The sequence below is a fragment of the Melospiza melodia genome, chromosome 5 (assembly GCF_035770615.1).
Source record: "Melospiza melodia melodia isolate bMelMel2 chromosome 5, bMelMel2.pri, whole genome shotgun sequence".
Taxonomy (NCBI): Eukaryota; Metazoa; Chordata; class Aves; order Passeriformes; family Passerellidae; genus Melospiza; species Melospiza melodia.
In genome coordinates, this window is record NC_086198.1 from 76,529,343 (window position 1) to 76,545,725 (window position 16,383).

At 43.4% G+C, this 16,383-nt stretch overlaps 1 protein-coding gene across 1 annotated transcript; it reads right to left on the reverse strand.

Moving 5' to 3' along the window:
• Positions 1 to 341: 341 nt before the first annotated feature.
• On the reverse strand, positions 342 to 15,239 carry RNF4 (ring finger protein 4). The gene is made up of 8 exons (XM_063157504.1): positions 15,197 to 15,239; positions 8,561 to 8,724; positions 7,978 to 8,098; positions 7,142 to 7,221; positions 5,871 to 5,880; positions 4,597 to 4,762; positions 3,416 to 3,464; positions 342 to 3,086 (listed from the first exon to the last, which is right to left on the reverse strand). Exons 2-8 carry the CDS (start codon positions 8,567 to 8,569, stop codon positions 2,937 to 2,939), a joined length of 585 nt encoding a protein of 194 aa, XP_063013574.1. The 5' UTR covers positions 8,570 to 8,724; positions 15,197 to 15,239; the 3' UTR covers positions 342 to 2,936.
• Positions 15,240 to 16,383: the final 1,144 nt, after the last annotated feature.

Sequence of the window (16,383 nt, forward strand, 5' to 3'; positions counted from 1 at the left end):
TGTAGTTCAGTTCTCTCCTCAGCATTCTCTCCAGTGGCTGCTTCACACCCAGGCAGCAATGGGAGCCCCAGGGAGGTGGCCCAGCACCCTCCCAGCCTCCTCACTGCTCTCTCTGGCCCTGGCTGTCAGGCTCCCCCCACCCACAAAGCCACCTCTGCATTGCCCCATTGTCCCCATCCTGAGCAGGACATCAGCCTCTTGTCCCCACATCCCCCCTGCCCCAGATGGTGCCTTTCTCCTTTGCCCTGCACAACCCACACTGGCCCCTGCATCTGAAAGGCTTTGGCCTTCAGGATTATTTCCCCCCAAATCAATGACTCCAGCACAATGAAAAAAAGCACTTGTGATTTATCAATCCAATCATTTTATTTTCACCTGTTAAGAGAACCCTCTGCCTACCAGCAGAGTTCAACATAGATGGGCAGACAGACTTGAATACAATTAAATACAGGAAAAATTGAACTATATACAACAAGACAGACATCTACTTAACATAAAGATTTTTTTCATTTTCTATGAGTTCTTGCCAATGTGAAATATTGCTGGAACTGAAATATATCAGACCTTTTTTTCCTTTGAAGAAAAAAGCATGTAATGAATTTCCATTTTTTTCCCATGTACTGAGACATAATATCCTTTTTGAGATGCACAAAAGTTGTGGCACTTCACAGGGTACACAAAGCTAAAAACTCTTTGTTATAGTTTATGATATCTAAATTTTGATTAGATCTATTTATTGAGACACTAACTCTAAAGTGGTATTTACATGGAGGAAGTTGTGCAAAATCATTTACGCCATGGCTAGTAGACTGTGAAAGATGCATGGTTAAGTGACTTGACTCACCCTCATCCTCAGTAGTAATCCCTTAAATCCTCTTCTGATCCTTCCTTTCACACAGCAGCCACCCCAGGAAAACCAGCCATAGTTTATTCTTTCTTTGTTAAGCGACTGGGACAAAGTAGCTTCTGTGACCCTTGTGGGTCTCTACAGTTTTAATGTTGGGCTGCTTCTCCTGACACAATTAATACTTTAAGCATCAACTCTGCTTTTTGGGACCCAACTGCAGCCATCACTGTCACTGCAGTATCCTGAGACAGCTGTAGTCCTTGCTTGTTTATCTTACCCATGGGAGCACACAGCAACCACCTGTGTGTAACTTTGTAGGAGTCACCCTACTGCCACAACACAGAAACTGCATATTCCTACTAACAGCACTGAACCAAAGCCACTCCAAACCAGGGGGTGAAGGTGCTGCATTTCTTCAGGCAGCCTTTATGTAACAAAACTCTCTATTTCTATATCCAGAAACATCCTAATTAAAAAAAAAAAAAAAAAGTCAACTTTACTTTGAGCTGCAAGGCAGCTTGAGACAGCTAATTTAGAAGAGCTGCTTTAGTTAAAGGTTTCCTACAGATAAGGACAGGTTAGCAATGACACCTGTGATACCAACATTAACTAAACACACCCTTCAGTTGTGCTGCACCAGGGCACAGAATGGTTCTTAGAATGGTTTCTATAAGCAACCAACTCCAGAGAAGTGGCCAGGTTTAATTCTGGAGGTTCTCATGGATGCACCTACCACAGCTGTGGATCATAAACCCCTGATTTTAATCATCTTGTCCACATCAATCTGTTTGTATCAGCTCACCCTGGACTCCAGATCAGCTCGGACATTTTAGCTGTAAGTTTAAAACAGACATTTAGAACTCAGTCCTGGGGAAAAAGTGACTGGATAAGAGTGCATAAACTGGTGTATTCCTGCCTTCTCAACTAGAGGAATTGTCTTTCGTAGTAGATATATCTGACTTCTTTTCCAAAACTGCATTTTAAAAAAACTGGACAACCCTCAGGGCAAAGGGAGAATTAACTTTTCTCTAACTGGCTGTCAACATTGTTACCAAACACTTTTTAAAGCCTCCACTCAAAAATGGCAGTACAGTAATTTAACTTTCAATGCTATTCACCAGGCTACAACCAGTCAGGTGTCAGTGTAACAACCAGTGAGAACAGCAAAGAGAACACACTGAACTTAAAGCATTACACTGGGAACAGCTGACACAGTAAGAAGATCTGTAGATATTTTGGTATTCAGCATACAGATGAATTTGCTTCTTTGCTTTCATCACTAGGAAGCCTAGAGAAGACTGTATTATTGATAATTATTAGGACAGTGTTACAGCACAAGTAAACCCAAGAGACCATCTCATCGTGTGAGAAAATAAATTCAGTGTTGGGATTAAAATACAGGAATTCTTGGCAGCTGAAACAATCAAAGAATTATTTTCACATTGTACATGCTGCAATGTGTCTATGTATCTGGGATCTCATGGAGTTCATAAAAACATTTGCATGTTCATGTCTGCTGCTCAAAACACTTGACTGCTGATTAACAGCAGGTCACTTTATTGCATAACCCTTGTCAATTTAAGACTGATTTATGAAAAAACCACCCTTCAGGACAGTACTCACTCTACTAGGGCAAAGATGATATGCAAGAAAGCAAGAGTCATGAGCTTCTTACAGGATGAAAAAAAGCATAATGCAATGGTGAATTGCTAATCTGTGTTCTGAAAGGAAATTATTCCATACCTGTATGTGAAGGTAGGAATAATTAATAGAGTAAGAAAAAACAAAATATTCACACTCCCTTATTTAAGCATTAAAAAAAGTAGAAGGAAATGGATTAACTGCTTTCTTCCTGGTCTAGGTTGCTGATCTAGTTTAGACAGTCACTGATGTAGCATGATAGCCAGGAACGTAACAAGAAGCAACTTGGACCATAAAAAAGCTGTCTAGATATGTTCAAGTTGGTCTCCAAAAAAACCAGTTTTATTTGGATTTGTGCACAACCTGCTGCTCTTTAAATCTTCAGAGCACTGAAAATATAACATTTCCCCCAAAATCCAGTTGAGTCTGTCCTGAGAAATAAAAGTACTCATATATAAATGGGATGATACTGTCTGTGAGTGAGTTTCTTCCTGCAAGTTGGGCAAGAGTTGGCATTCCTAAGGGAATCACGGAGGCACTGACTGCAGAAGACATGGCCACATTTTGTTGACACAATCAGTCGTCCACTTTGCACAATCTGGAAAAAAAGAAACCACAACAGGCATTAGAAGCATTCAACTTTGCTGGTCTACTGCCATCACACAAACACGACTTAGAATATCTGGAATTGTCCTTTATTCTTAGAATAATAATGAACTTGAAGATCTTTCAGTGCCATCCCGCCAAGGGTTCCTCCCTCTACCCCCACTAACAAGTAGTGACTTAGACTGATAAGTTATTATGAGCTTCAAGGCAAGCTGTGCTTCAAGCCAGCTCTCTGTAACATCCCACAGCAGCCAAAAGAGCCCCCTCTGCCCCTCTCTCCCTCACACAGCATGTAAAGGATGACAGCATGTGGGTCCTTACCTCTGAGTAGACATCCATGCAAATTGGACAGCTAACAGTACCAGATGGCCTTGTGTACAGAGAACAGAAGAAGAAAAACATGCAGCCATTAATTTCACTGCACATCAAGGGTTACCCACACAAAATGTCACCTCACCATCTGAGTGCACCATGGTCCATTTCTTTTCAAGACTCCTGTGTACCTTTAACTCCTCAGTTTGTGGCATGCAATAACAAGACTGGGTCTCTCTGTCCTGAAGGAAAGGTTTTCCCCAGGGGGAAGATGCTACAAGTCACCCTGGTCCAGCACAAGAACTCACAGGAGTCTCTTTGCTCTGTTCAGCACTAATCTCCAACAGGCCATCAGTGACAGCTCTGTAACAAAAGCACCGAGCTCTGCCTTGGAAATGAGTCATTGTAGAAAGGGAAGAGGTTGTCAGAAGTTCCAAAATCCCCTGCTCTAATTTAGCAACAGCCCAGTAACATAGGCACTTCAAGAACTCCTCCTTATAAAATGTAGGTCAGGAACACAGTGACACAAGGAAATACTCAAATTTCCAGTTCCAAGGTGGAAAGACCGACTCAGTGTCTGTTACTGAGCTGTGGTTACAGATGAGTCTCTGCTGCCTTCAGCCTCCAGGAGAGCAGTACTGCACACACAGCAACAGACACAGCCTGGCTGCCTAGGGAACATGGCCCAGCCCAAGGGCTGAATAAAATAGCAGCTAGCAGAAACAAAAAGAGCTTCCTGACACTTTTCTTTACAAACTAATCTCTAGTTTAAACCTTCAGAACTCTTTACCTAAACATTTGGCTTTCTTATGTCACTGCCCATGCTGAATCACAGCTTGTAATTTATTAATCAAACAGGCATAGAAAGCGTGAGATGGTCTTTATCCCATTATCATCAATCCAAGCAGGAAGCACTACTAACATCTACCCCAGTAGACCTTGCCATACCCCACATTCATCTTTTTAAGGCTGAATACAAAGCTGTAGATCTGTTTTGGGCTGGCTTTTCATCCTAAAGTGAAAATGGTATCATTTGACTATCATACAACATGAGATGTCATACTCATTAAAAGAGGGAACTGAGAAAGCGAAGGCTTCAAAGGAAGTCAGGTGATGACAAATACAACTCAGTCCTGTCTGCCTCAAAAGAAGCACAACTCCATGTTTGGCAGCTCATGAGGTGTACGTACTTTGAACTTGCAGTTTCCTCTTCCAGGGGTCCCAGTTCTCGAGCTGCTTTATCAGCCACATACACGTCGTTATCTCTGGTTTCATCTTCATCATCACTGCTCAGCACACAGCTGTCTGCCTGTCTCTGGCTTCTTAGCCTCAGATTTCTCCTCTGTCGTTGGTTCTCTGTAATTTAGTTTTGTTAAGTTAGCTATACTATTATCTCTCTCCCTGAGACTATCCCTGAAATGCAAGATGAGACCATATTCAGCTGCATCAAAAGCAATCTTAAACTAGTTTCTAAATATTAAGGCTGAACATGTCGAGACATTGTGAATATTCTACTACATACTGACACAAATAATTTGATCTCTTCACCCTACAAACAGCTAAAACTTAATCTTGAAGATCCTCAGTGTCACACATTCCAGGAAATTACACTACCTGTGAATTAATCTCCCCTATAAAGGGAAGACACTTCTCCCAATTCTTACTGACAGAAACTGCTACAATCCTATGTTGAGGAACTGCAACAACTGCTGTGATCTGGAAGAGAGAGGACTGAACACAAGTTTATCTCTGCAACTCCAGTATCCATGTAGAAATAATAAAGCTACTAAACAATAAGACAACAGAAAAAGTCACAAAATTAAAACCACTTCCTGCCTAAGTGCTCAGTTACAACTTTTACTGCAGGCGTTTTTCACTTACTCTTGCTTCATTCAGAGCACAGGACAGATTACATTCTAGATAAGCAGCTGACAACACACTAATGCATCTCCAATAATGTAGTTAGACTACATCTGAAAGATGTAAAAGATGAACTTCTTTAGACCTGTAACTATTTTAACATCTAAAGTAGAAAAAAAAGTTAATATTTCTCACTGCAAAATTTGAGGCATACTATGAGCACAAATCACCTTCTCTAGTTCCTTTACTGGAATACAGGTTAAACAAATCTGACTTTTTTTTTCATTCACAACCAATATGCTAGTGCTAATTAAACTTATTGTCAACTTGGGGCTTAAAGAAATTCTGTCTTTAGAAAATAAGAAAAAGTATTTAGAGCAGCTTTTGATATATTTTATTTCAGATACTTTCTACAAGCTCTGATACTGACTATCAAGCAGAGACTGGATTAATTCTCTAAGGCACTGGCCAGATGTTCTAGCAATGTTCTTGGCTGGCCTTTTGCAGTTTCAATAAATGCTGCTCAAATTAATTGAAAAAGGCAAAAAATAATAAGTATTACATTTAGGAGAATTCCATTATCAATTTTAAAATGTCAACTCACCTTCAACAATCTTGCATCAATACACATGGGAGAGGAGAGAAAAGAAAATACAATTAGACTTTGTTGTGCACCCCTGGTCTTACATACGAAGACCAGCTAGGCACAGCAGTTCCAACAAAACAAGCCAAGAATGATAGGCTATTACTCTTATTTTGATTAGGACTATTAAAAGCAGTATATTAAATGCCTCACTGTAAACAACTATGTGGATGCTGATGGTTCTGCTCCCACTGCTCCAATGGGGTAGCAACAGAAGCAACTTAGGAACCACCTGAATGCACTCCTTCCTGCTCCCCCCTTTCAGTTCCATGGTTTAGAGTTTCAGGTGATTCTTTCCCTCTTTCTCCTCAAACAGGCCAGTTCAGCACTGGTGTCCATAAACATGCCATATTATGGCAGCTGCTGAAGAAAATAAACCCATCCCCCAGCCTGCTCTTGGTGGAACTGGAGCAGGGTAAGTGCAAATTCTGTTGTTAAGTTTGAGGCCCTTCCTTTGCAATGGCTCAGGAATAACCCCAGCAAGAAACACTCCCAATGCTATTCCTGTTGCTTGCTTCTGCTTGGCACAGCAGCAGTGGCATCCTAAAACTGAGGAGATAAACAACACTGCCAGCTGGATCAAAGACTATTCTAGCTTTCAAAAGAGCAGAAAAAAAATTAAGGTGTTTTAAAGACTTCTGGGAGTATTAACCTGAACTTATTTACTTACTCTTCTTTCCCTTGGCTTTTTCTTCAAATCATTGGCCTAGGGGGGTATTATAAAAAATTCTTCACCAAGAGTTGTCAAGCACTGCAAGGGGCTGCCCAGGGCAGCCCAGTGGCATTGGCTTGAAATCACCCCTGGAGGTATTTCCAACACAGACAGATGTGGTGCTTACAGATAAGGCCCAGTTGTGGACCTGGTGGTGCTGGGTAAATGGTTGGACTTGATGATGTTAGAGGTCCCTTCCAACCCAAACTACTCTATGATTCTACCTTTGATATATCTAGAAAAAATTCAACTATCAACTGCATCTCTATGTTACATTATTTATGACTGATCTATATAAACTCCAGGCTCTGGAGCAAAAAGTTAGTTTATACTACCCTATCACTAACTGCAAGTACACCTCCAGAGCAGCTTCTTTATTCTCTGTAACACAGGACCTTCAGGCCCTGAAAAGCCAAATCTGAATTTAAAACTTACCCTTTAAAGTCAGATTCTATCAGGCAACACATGAGAAAACTAATTTGACTACAATATTTAGGTAAGTGTGCTATTCACTACTTACCACAATGGAATCATTGTGAGTTAGATCAACGACTACAGGATCAGAAGATTCACATGTGAGATCTACTACTTCTTCACCAGCTGAAAAACAAAGTTAGAATCATGGTCAAAGACTGCAGAGGAGGAAAATTGCCTGCCACTATGTAACAGCCTAAGATTCAACCATCTCCTGTCCATCTTCTCTTCAGGAATGAGTCCAACATTTCACTCAAGCTTTGCCCTCAGCAACTCCCAGACAGCTTTACCAGCCCCGTCTTCAGCAAGCTGAAATGCAAAAGAGCAGCTAAGCTCCTCACACAGTTCTGTCAGATGACAACAGCAACAGACAACTCATCTGACAGGAGAATGCTTATCACACAGAAATGTAACATGAATCATACAGGATATAACAGCACTGTGCTGTGCACATTCCCTTGAGGGATTGGGCACAATTAATAATAAAAAGTTTTCCTTATCTTCTTCAAACTTGGGAGTTTCAAAATTTAGCTTGCCACTCTGTGTAGTGGCAGCTGCTGAAACACCCATCTTATCTGAATAGACATGCAGATGTTTGAGCAGCTCTTGAGGACTTTTCCTGTGCAACTCATCTATCACTAGTGACAAATGCATTGTAGCTGAGTAACAAACCAAACCAGTTTTCAGTAGGCTTGTTATTTAGCCATGCCATGCCTTTCAGTAGGCTTGTTATTTAGCCATGTGTGCCACTAGGCACTTCCTAAAATCAGGTTTCCCTTCTTCTCCACTAAACAGCCTAGAAACTGGCAAAAATACATGTTCAGCTGTACCCAAACCCTGCAGAAGCACTTTCTGTTCTTATCACTTCAAAAAAAAGCTTACCACTTTCTTCAAGTTCTATTGGCTCTGCTTCTGAAGCCATTTCAGCAGTGGAAGCCATGAGCCTGCTTCTTTTTCGAGCTTGCCTAGAATTACCTGTTCCTCCACGGCGCTTCCGTTGAGTCTAAGAGAGAACAAAGACTTAGCATTTTCTGTGCAAGCAGTATTAACACAGCTCTCAATTTTGCAACACCAATGAAAGCACATAAAGGTACAGAAAACACTCCTGGAATGGCTGTAATAGTCATCAATAGGTGGTATGGCTTATTCTTACCTGAATCGATTCCAGCAAGGATAAAAATATCAGCCCAGATCCAGATCTCTTACCAGCTGCCTCACCAAGAAAAAGCCTATCATGAAGGTTTGCAAATGAGAAACTAGTTCACAGTTTATTGGGTTTTGCTGACATTGTGAGCATTTCTGTACTACTGCTAGCACCTAGAGTGATTAAAAATCTGAATGTACACGAAGATTCAATATACTTGTGTTCCTGTGTATTAGCTAGAAACTCTTAAAATAGTTTGCAGAAATACAATGGAAAACATGTTTCAAGAATCAGGTTTGGACTGAGTAGCAAAGTACTTACTGTGCTCATAGTGCTTCTTGATCTAAAACCACTGAAGAAGAGGTACAGACACCAAAAAAGTAATGGCAAGGAAGCTATAGCTATAATTTCCTTAGATTCCTTCAGGTAGCTCACTGATAAAAACTCCAGGTTTCTGAAGATTAGAGGATGATGCTCTTCCAAACCTATCAAAGAGAAGAGAGAAGGTTACCTGTCTGCAATGCTTGTACTCTCCAATCCCCCCTGCTCCCAGATTCCCATTGCTGAGTCACCAGTTTCTGCCCAAAGCCAGAGGGGAGGGAAGTCCCCAAGTTCAGCATGTGAGCCTCAGACAGCTGCAGCTGGGCCTGAAGCCTCAGTCATTCTCACCCGTGAACTAAACACCTGGAAAAGTGAGTTTGACAGCAAACTAGAAGAATATGAACAAATCCCAACGACATTGAACTGAAAAGCAACTGACTGATACTTAAGGCAATGTCTGTGGGCAGGAATCAGTAGAAATTTTGTCATAAACAGCCATCTTCAGAGAATCTAAACTCCAGATGAACTGCTTTCTTCTCCAACCCATCTCCAGATTCCAACAGCTGGGACCCAAACAGCTTGAGAGGAATTTAAAGCAAGTGAAGCAGACAAATTTCAGTTTCAAAATCTTTGCTGACATGCAGGACAATCTGAGCTCCCTGTAGCTGCTGTGTTACCTGCACATGTGCACACCCAGCTCCCTGCCAAGGGAGAGAGCTCAAAAGCATAAAGGCAGCTCTGAGTGACTGACAGGCAGTGAAGGTCCCATCCTGGAGCCTGCCCGTGCTACAGTTACCACCTGGCCAACACACAATGGGGGCTGGGTGTGGTAGAGGGACCAGAACAGCTCTGTGTCTTGAGGTGACTGCACACTCTGCTACCCCTGCTGTCTGCTCTGTGCTCAGATATAGAGCAGAGTCCTGCAGCTTCAAGTTGGAGCTGAGGGGGGGAGGGAAGTAGTGGAATTATTGTGGTGTCTGTATTCAAAAACAGAGATAAGCGTCTGGGGTCTCTCCCAGCTTTCTTTCTCTAGAGAGAGAGAGAGAGACAGACAGACAGAGTTGTTCCTTGGGGTTTTTTTAGCTAGCCTCTTTTTCATGAGCTGAGGCAGTAGGCCTTTTCCTGAGACTGTGGCTTCTTCTTCTGGAACTGTTCAGTTTTTCTCCAGTCTGAAGCACTAGGACATCACCCAGGGGCCACCACTGCTGAGCCACACCTACAGAAAGGACCCTGAATCTGCCATCTCTGCAGAGCAGTGACAGGTTTCATTATTGAACATTATTCATTCCTTTTTTCAAGCCTGTGAGCAATCCACTGTTAAATAAACAGGGGTTTTTGCACTTTGGAGAAAGGAATTCCTTTGGAACCTGCGGGAACCTGTGGGGGAGGGGTTGCTCAAACCAGCCTTCGGTCAGAGCAGACAGCCTTTCAGGACATTTCCTCCTCAATTTGTCCAGAACTGGGACACTATTTTAAACAAGAACTGCTGAACTGTCTCCAGAGCTGACTGATTTTTGCCACAAAGAGCAGCACACACTCTGCAGCCTACTCCCAGATAGGGAAACATGAACACACAGTGGGATGGAACAGCACTGCTAGTCAATCCTAGCCTTCAATTAAAGACTGATCTTTTTCTGCTTTAACTCACTCCATTTCTTAAATCACTTTCTTAAGAGACCTGTTAACACCGAACTGTGACATTATTTAAAAAAAAACGTTATTATTAAAGCTTGAGAAAAATGCTTACACTCAATTTGATGCTTATTATGAAGCCCAAAGATGTATTTATGTATAGTTGTGAGCAACACAATACACCACTCATCAATTTTCTCACATTTTTTCATTTTAAAACCAGCACAAAAGGCAAAATGAAAGTCAATAGACTAAATGCTTAGTGAATCCATGGGCATAATAGATCTCATTTTTTGAACTATTATGTGTAACACCCTCTCCCATTTTTTAATAGAAATCTAAACTGACATGTTCAGCTTTCCTGGTAGATAAGAACCAGTCTCATGTTGTCACCTGGGATGTTGAAGACTCAGGCTACCAGAGAAGGCAGACTGGCTTTAGTATCTTGCTGCCCCAATGCAGGACTCACCCATGCAATCATTTCCATAACATTTTGTGTCCAGGTAATGAGAATTCTCTTTTAACACCTCATCCCACTGTTCTTAAGGTCTAGATTTCATTTCACTTGTTCAGAAAGAAAGCTTCTCTGGGAGCCTTATCAACATTCTTGGGAAGATACTATTTTACTCACTTTACTGAGTTTCTGGGATAGGAGACAAGAACTCTTAAAACCAGACCATGACTAATGCTGCAATCATACAAAAACCCAACCAAAGAAAAACCAGAAAAACAGCGAGACTGTTCTGTGAGCACATTTGCTAGGTGCTATACAAGCTCCTACTTCAATATGACCATTATTCATGGATTTGGAGGTTTTAGGAGACCAGGGGAAGAGAGAGGGGAAGGAGGAGACACAGCACAAGGGAAAAGGGATGGAGGCAAGGGAGAGAACCATCCCTAAACCTTACATATCTGCTCTTTCAAAATAATTGCTTCAAGACAAGCTACTATCTTCACTGACCAGCTACAAATGAAATTAAAAATTACTTAGGTAAACCAGTTTTCTGCACACAGCAAGAGGATGAACAAGAGTGAGCAACACATGAGGTATATTAACAAGTTAAGCCATCAGATAATTTGTAAGTTTTACTTCATCAAGAAAGCCAAGACACGGTTTCCTCACTTCTCCTCAGATCTTGAATTGGAAAAAACACCTGGACATTAAAAAGCTGGGAAATGTTAGTTGGTGCACACACCTGAGAAATATAAAGAAATGAACTTTATATAAGCTTATTTTAAATTACAAGTTGTCAGAACTGCTTTTAAATAGACTCTTTCAGAACAACAACATTGACATATCTGCAGTGCTGAAAGGCAGCAAAAAATAAACCTATTGTATTCATCAGGCAGCACGGGTCTGAATGTCAAATTCCCAGAAGGTTTCACAAGACCTGGTGCTTTTCAGACTCAATACTGAGTACAGCCCAGTGCAATGGTTTGTTAACCAAGTATATTTAGAAAGGTTAAAAATATTGCAGGGAACACCTGTGATGACTCCAAACAGAAGCTTGCACAGATTCTCTTTGGCTGTGAGTGGCTTAAATGCCAAAGAACTGTAACAGAAGAAAAAATGAAGCCAACCAACTGAAATTTTAAAGTTATAGTGAAAACTGAAGTAACACACAATAGAAGACCTGTTAAGACCATCCTATCCACTTTAAATACTCACACTCATTCTTTATCAAGACACAAACCCCCAGATTATTTACAGGATTGCTGTAATGTTTGTGAACATAGGATTGCTGTGAAATGTCTGAGAGGATCTCGTGTCAACCCTCACTTGCAGTGGAGGACAGAATCACCTTTTGACAAAAGTGACAGAGCACACTGCTGCTATTTAAATGGTTTAATTTCAGAATCTTAGAACACTGACCACTGGGTTTCTTTATGATTAATGCAGAGAGTACCTATAAGGCACAGATGTTCCAGCTGCCAATGGCTCAATACCTCTTCAGAAGCTGCTGCTGAAGAATTAAGCTGAGAATAGACAGCCACAGGGAAGCTCATCACTGTAAAACTACCTCAAATCATCACAGGTAGGTTCATCAATATCAACATGGCTCATGTCAGGAGAGTGCTGTTTACTAAGAAAATCCAACTGCTAGAATTTATTAACACTATGGAAGGAGTCCTACGATCCAGTAACATTTTTGTTTTTTAAGAACAAACCTTTTCTGGGGGCTATAGATTTCCACATGTTATTGGCTTACTTGGGAAACCTCAATGAGCATCAAGTGCCCAAACATTCTGAGAACAAAGCAGAGTTCACTTTCTTAAATATACCACAGATAAAGTTTAGTAACACATTGCATATTGAGAGATACACTCATCTGGAAGAATTCCTCAACGATCTTCAAAAGTGCAGGACCACTTAACTTAATAACATAGTTTGTTACACAGGCCTGGACAGCCCAAGTTAATGATAAAGCCTCTAACACTCTTCTTCCAGCAGTCACTATGAAACCACCCAGCACCAAGGAGTTTTTAATACAAAGAATTACTGCCTCAATCCACAGACTTCACTTCCCACTTCAGCTGCAGTTATCTGTGAGACTTCTAGCAAGATGCGTGCAGACATCATTTTGCAATTCTAGAATAATGACTTTTTAAGAAGTAAAAAGACTTTTCTTTGTGTAAAAACCTAGCAGATCAGCTTATCAAGCCAATAAATACTTTTAACTTATACAGATTTTCTATAGCTTCCCTGCAGGACAGTACAGCACCAGAAAAGGCCCCTGCCCTTCCTGTCATCTGCAGAGTTCTGCACATGCAGTTATTGTTCCTAAACAGTGTCGATCTCAGAACAAGGAACATTTCAAAGACTACAAGTACCAATTTTTCTCTGTACTTCAGAGAAAAGGTCAAGCTATTTAAATCAACAATCTTCACACCAGGAGTGGTAACTACTGCTATTCATCATTTAAGTATCTTGTTTTTTCCTCTAAAAAAAGTCAACCGAGCTCAAGCTGAGTTAATCAAACACGTTTGAATTACCGCTCAAAAACAATTGATTCTTTAAAATACTGAAAACTTTTCTTGCACCACTCTCAAAACGAAATCTTGGTCTCCCACGTGAATGGAGGCAAACTGTCTGAAGCAAGAGATAGACATTTTCCCTGTCTCACTAACACAGAGAAGACTTAAATTCATATTTATCCTAAACATGACAAATTCACTGAAGTACTTACTTAAAGAAACCAATAATGTCAATCCAAACATTGGGAATGAGCAAGGCACAGCTGACACCACCATTAAATGTTGAATTTGTCAAAACGGAATATCCAAATGATGCCTTACATTTTAATTTTGTATTTTTCAGATCCTGTACTGGATTAGTGTTTAACTCTGAACTTTCATATAGAACGCTAGAAAGCTCCCATCACAGTTTGGTCAGACGAAATAATCCTTCCGGGACTGAAAACCGAGGTCATCATCACAGCCTCAGGCCCAAAAAGTATAAACAAAAGTAAACTGGGGGAATGTCACCTCATTACCTGAAGCTGGAATTGGACAGTTAACCCCAGATATGCACTTAGACCAAACATGTTTCTGCCTGAATAACTCTTGCCCCTCTTGCTTGCAGCCTCTGTGAGGCTCTTGCACTGCCCAAGGTGTATCTGTTAAAAGCCTTCAATAAATACCCACTTGATCTCTGTCTAGCCTCTGTTCTAGGCAGCCAGTCCAAGGCATCACCGTGCCTTTAAAGCTTCTCACTTCTACCCCAGCTGTCTTTTTGTACCCCTAACAACAGGAAACATTGTATCAAAGATGCATCTGCCTAACAGCATTTTTGTCTTCAGAAGACACACACACCAGGCGCAAAGCGCTGGTCTCAGTTTTTTTTTTACCACGGAGAACGCTAACTTTTCACTCTTTTACACCCTCCTATCGTGTACTTCCAGTACTTTTAAAGATGCTTTCATTTTCTTAAACTTTAGTGAAAAAAGAAACTGAGTCTCTGTTACCCAAATTAGGTAAAACGTTCTCTTACTAAGAGACCTTGGTGAGAGGCACCATAAAAAGAGTAAAGATGAGAGATAATAGGATATAAACAGAAATACACCAGTCTGCTTGCTTTAAGCAGGCAGTTACACCTACAGATAAATATGACATGTTCATGAATAACCTAAAAAACCCAAACCAGTTCCAAAAACAACCAAGAAATCCCTCAAACCCACCCACAGAACAAAACAACACACTGAACCTTTTCATCGGCCGTATGTCCTATCCCAGACACAGCAAAGAAAAATGGATACAGGCCAGAAGTAAAGCTCACTGCTCTTACTTGCACAAGTTTCTCCGAGAGACGCCACAACTCGCTTTCAATAATCCCATAAACAGAATACAGCAAAAAAACCCCAAAAACAACAAAACATTAAAAATTAAAAATAAAATAGTTGAGTCTTTCCACATCCTGTAATGAAGCGCAGGTGCGGGCTGAGGTAGGCGAGGAACATTCCCCCCACTCCTGCTGTCACACAAAATGGGAGGGCAGAGCGACAACTTCATGCAGCTCCATCCACCGAGCCCCGGCCGTTCCCCCGGACAAGAGCAGACCCTTCCGGGGAGGCGGGGCAGGACAGCGAGCCCGGCCGTGCCGCACCCACCGCTCCGGGCAGGCAGAAGCGGCGGCGGAGCCGGCCCCGGAGCACCCGGCCGGGCCGGGCCGGGCCGGGCCGGGCAGGGCAGGGCGGACCCGCCACGCGGCTCCCGGCGGGGGCTGCGAGGGAACCCCTCGGCCAGGGCCGCACCCGGGGAAGGGGCTCGGGCACCGTGCTCAGGCCGGAGCGGGGGCGGCGCCGGCCCAGCCCCGCGCACCGGCAGGAACGGCCGCATCTCCTCGGCTCCCCCCACTGCGACCGGGAACGGCCGCTTCCCTTTCCGCTTCCCCCTCCCTTCCCGTCCCCTCCCTCACCTGCCGCCCCGGACCGTCGGGCAAGCGGGAGGGACGGACCCAGCAGCGCCGCTCCCCCCACGGCCGAGCCCCCGGCCCGCCGCGCTCACCTCAGAGGCAGCCGGCAGCGGCCCACGGCAGCGCCCGCCCTCGCTCGCTTACCATTGGCTGAGCTGCGGCCCTGCGCTCGCGGAGTGGCCGACGCGCACGTCAATCACACAGCGGTTGGACGGGCGGCCCCACCTCCTCTGCTCTCAGCTGCCGCGGGGCGTGCTGGGAGCTGTAGTTCCGCGCGGGCGTGGGGCCTAGGCGGGGTTGTAGAGGCCCACTGAGTTCACTCCCCACCCCTCGGGAAAGGTCTCCTGGTCCTCGGGTTCGTTCGGGCCTGACAGACCCTGAAAGGGCGGCCGAAGCCAGACCGTGCTTTTGCTGTGTTCTCCTGAGCTGGAGGTGGAGTGTGTGTGAGCTTTGGGGTGGGGTTCCTTACTCCCCCCCCCCCCCCCCTTCAATCTCCCGTCCCCCCGCCCCGTGTTCTGGAAACGTTCCCCAGAATCTCAGAACTATGGAATCAGTTAGGTCGGGAAAGACCTTTGAGATCATCAGATCCCACTGATGACTGAACGCCACCATGTCAACCCCAGTGTTACAAACTGCTCCTGCAGAAAGAGCCCTCGATGGAGCTGTGGTGGTTACTGCCCCTTGTCCCAAGCCAAGCCAATGCAGTTCCTTCAGAAACATTGTGCAGCTTTTATACCGAGGGTGAGAACCAACTCCAGGCACACCACCAGGGGTTCCTCAGGACCCTCAAGAGGCCCCTCTGAGGCTCACTGGGCAAACCCAGGCAACTTCATATCTAACACTTCTCTGATTAATATGTACCCCACAATATAGGGAAGATATTAAACTAACAGAGGGCATCAAAAGGAGGGTGACAAAGATGGTGAAGTGCCCTGAGGAAAAGGAGCTGCTGAGGGCACTTGGTCTGTTCAGCCTGGAGAAGAGGAGCCTGAGAAGACAGACACCTCCTTGCAGTTACAAATTCCTCATGAGGGGAAGAAGAGGGACAGGGACTGATCTCTGCTTTGTGGTGAGTGACAAGCCCCAAGGGAATGGCCTGAAGTTGTGTCAGGGGAGGTTTAGGTTGAATATTACAAAAAGGTTTTTCACCCAGGGGATGGCTGGGCAGTGGAACAGGCTTCCAGGGAAGTGGTCCCAGCACCAGCCTGACAGAGTTCAAAGAGTGCCTGGACCATGCTCTCAGGACAATCACATGGTGTGATTCCTGGGGATGGTGCTG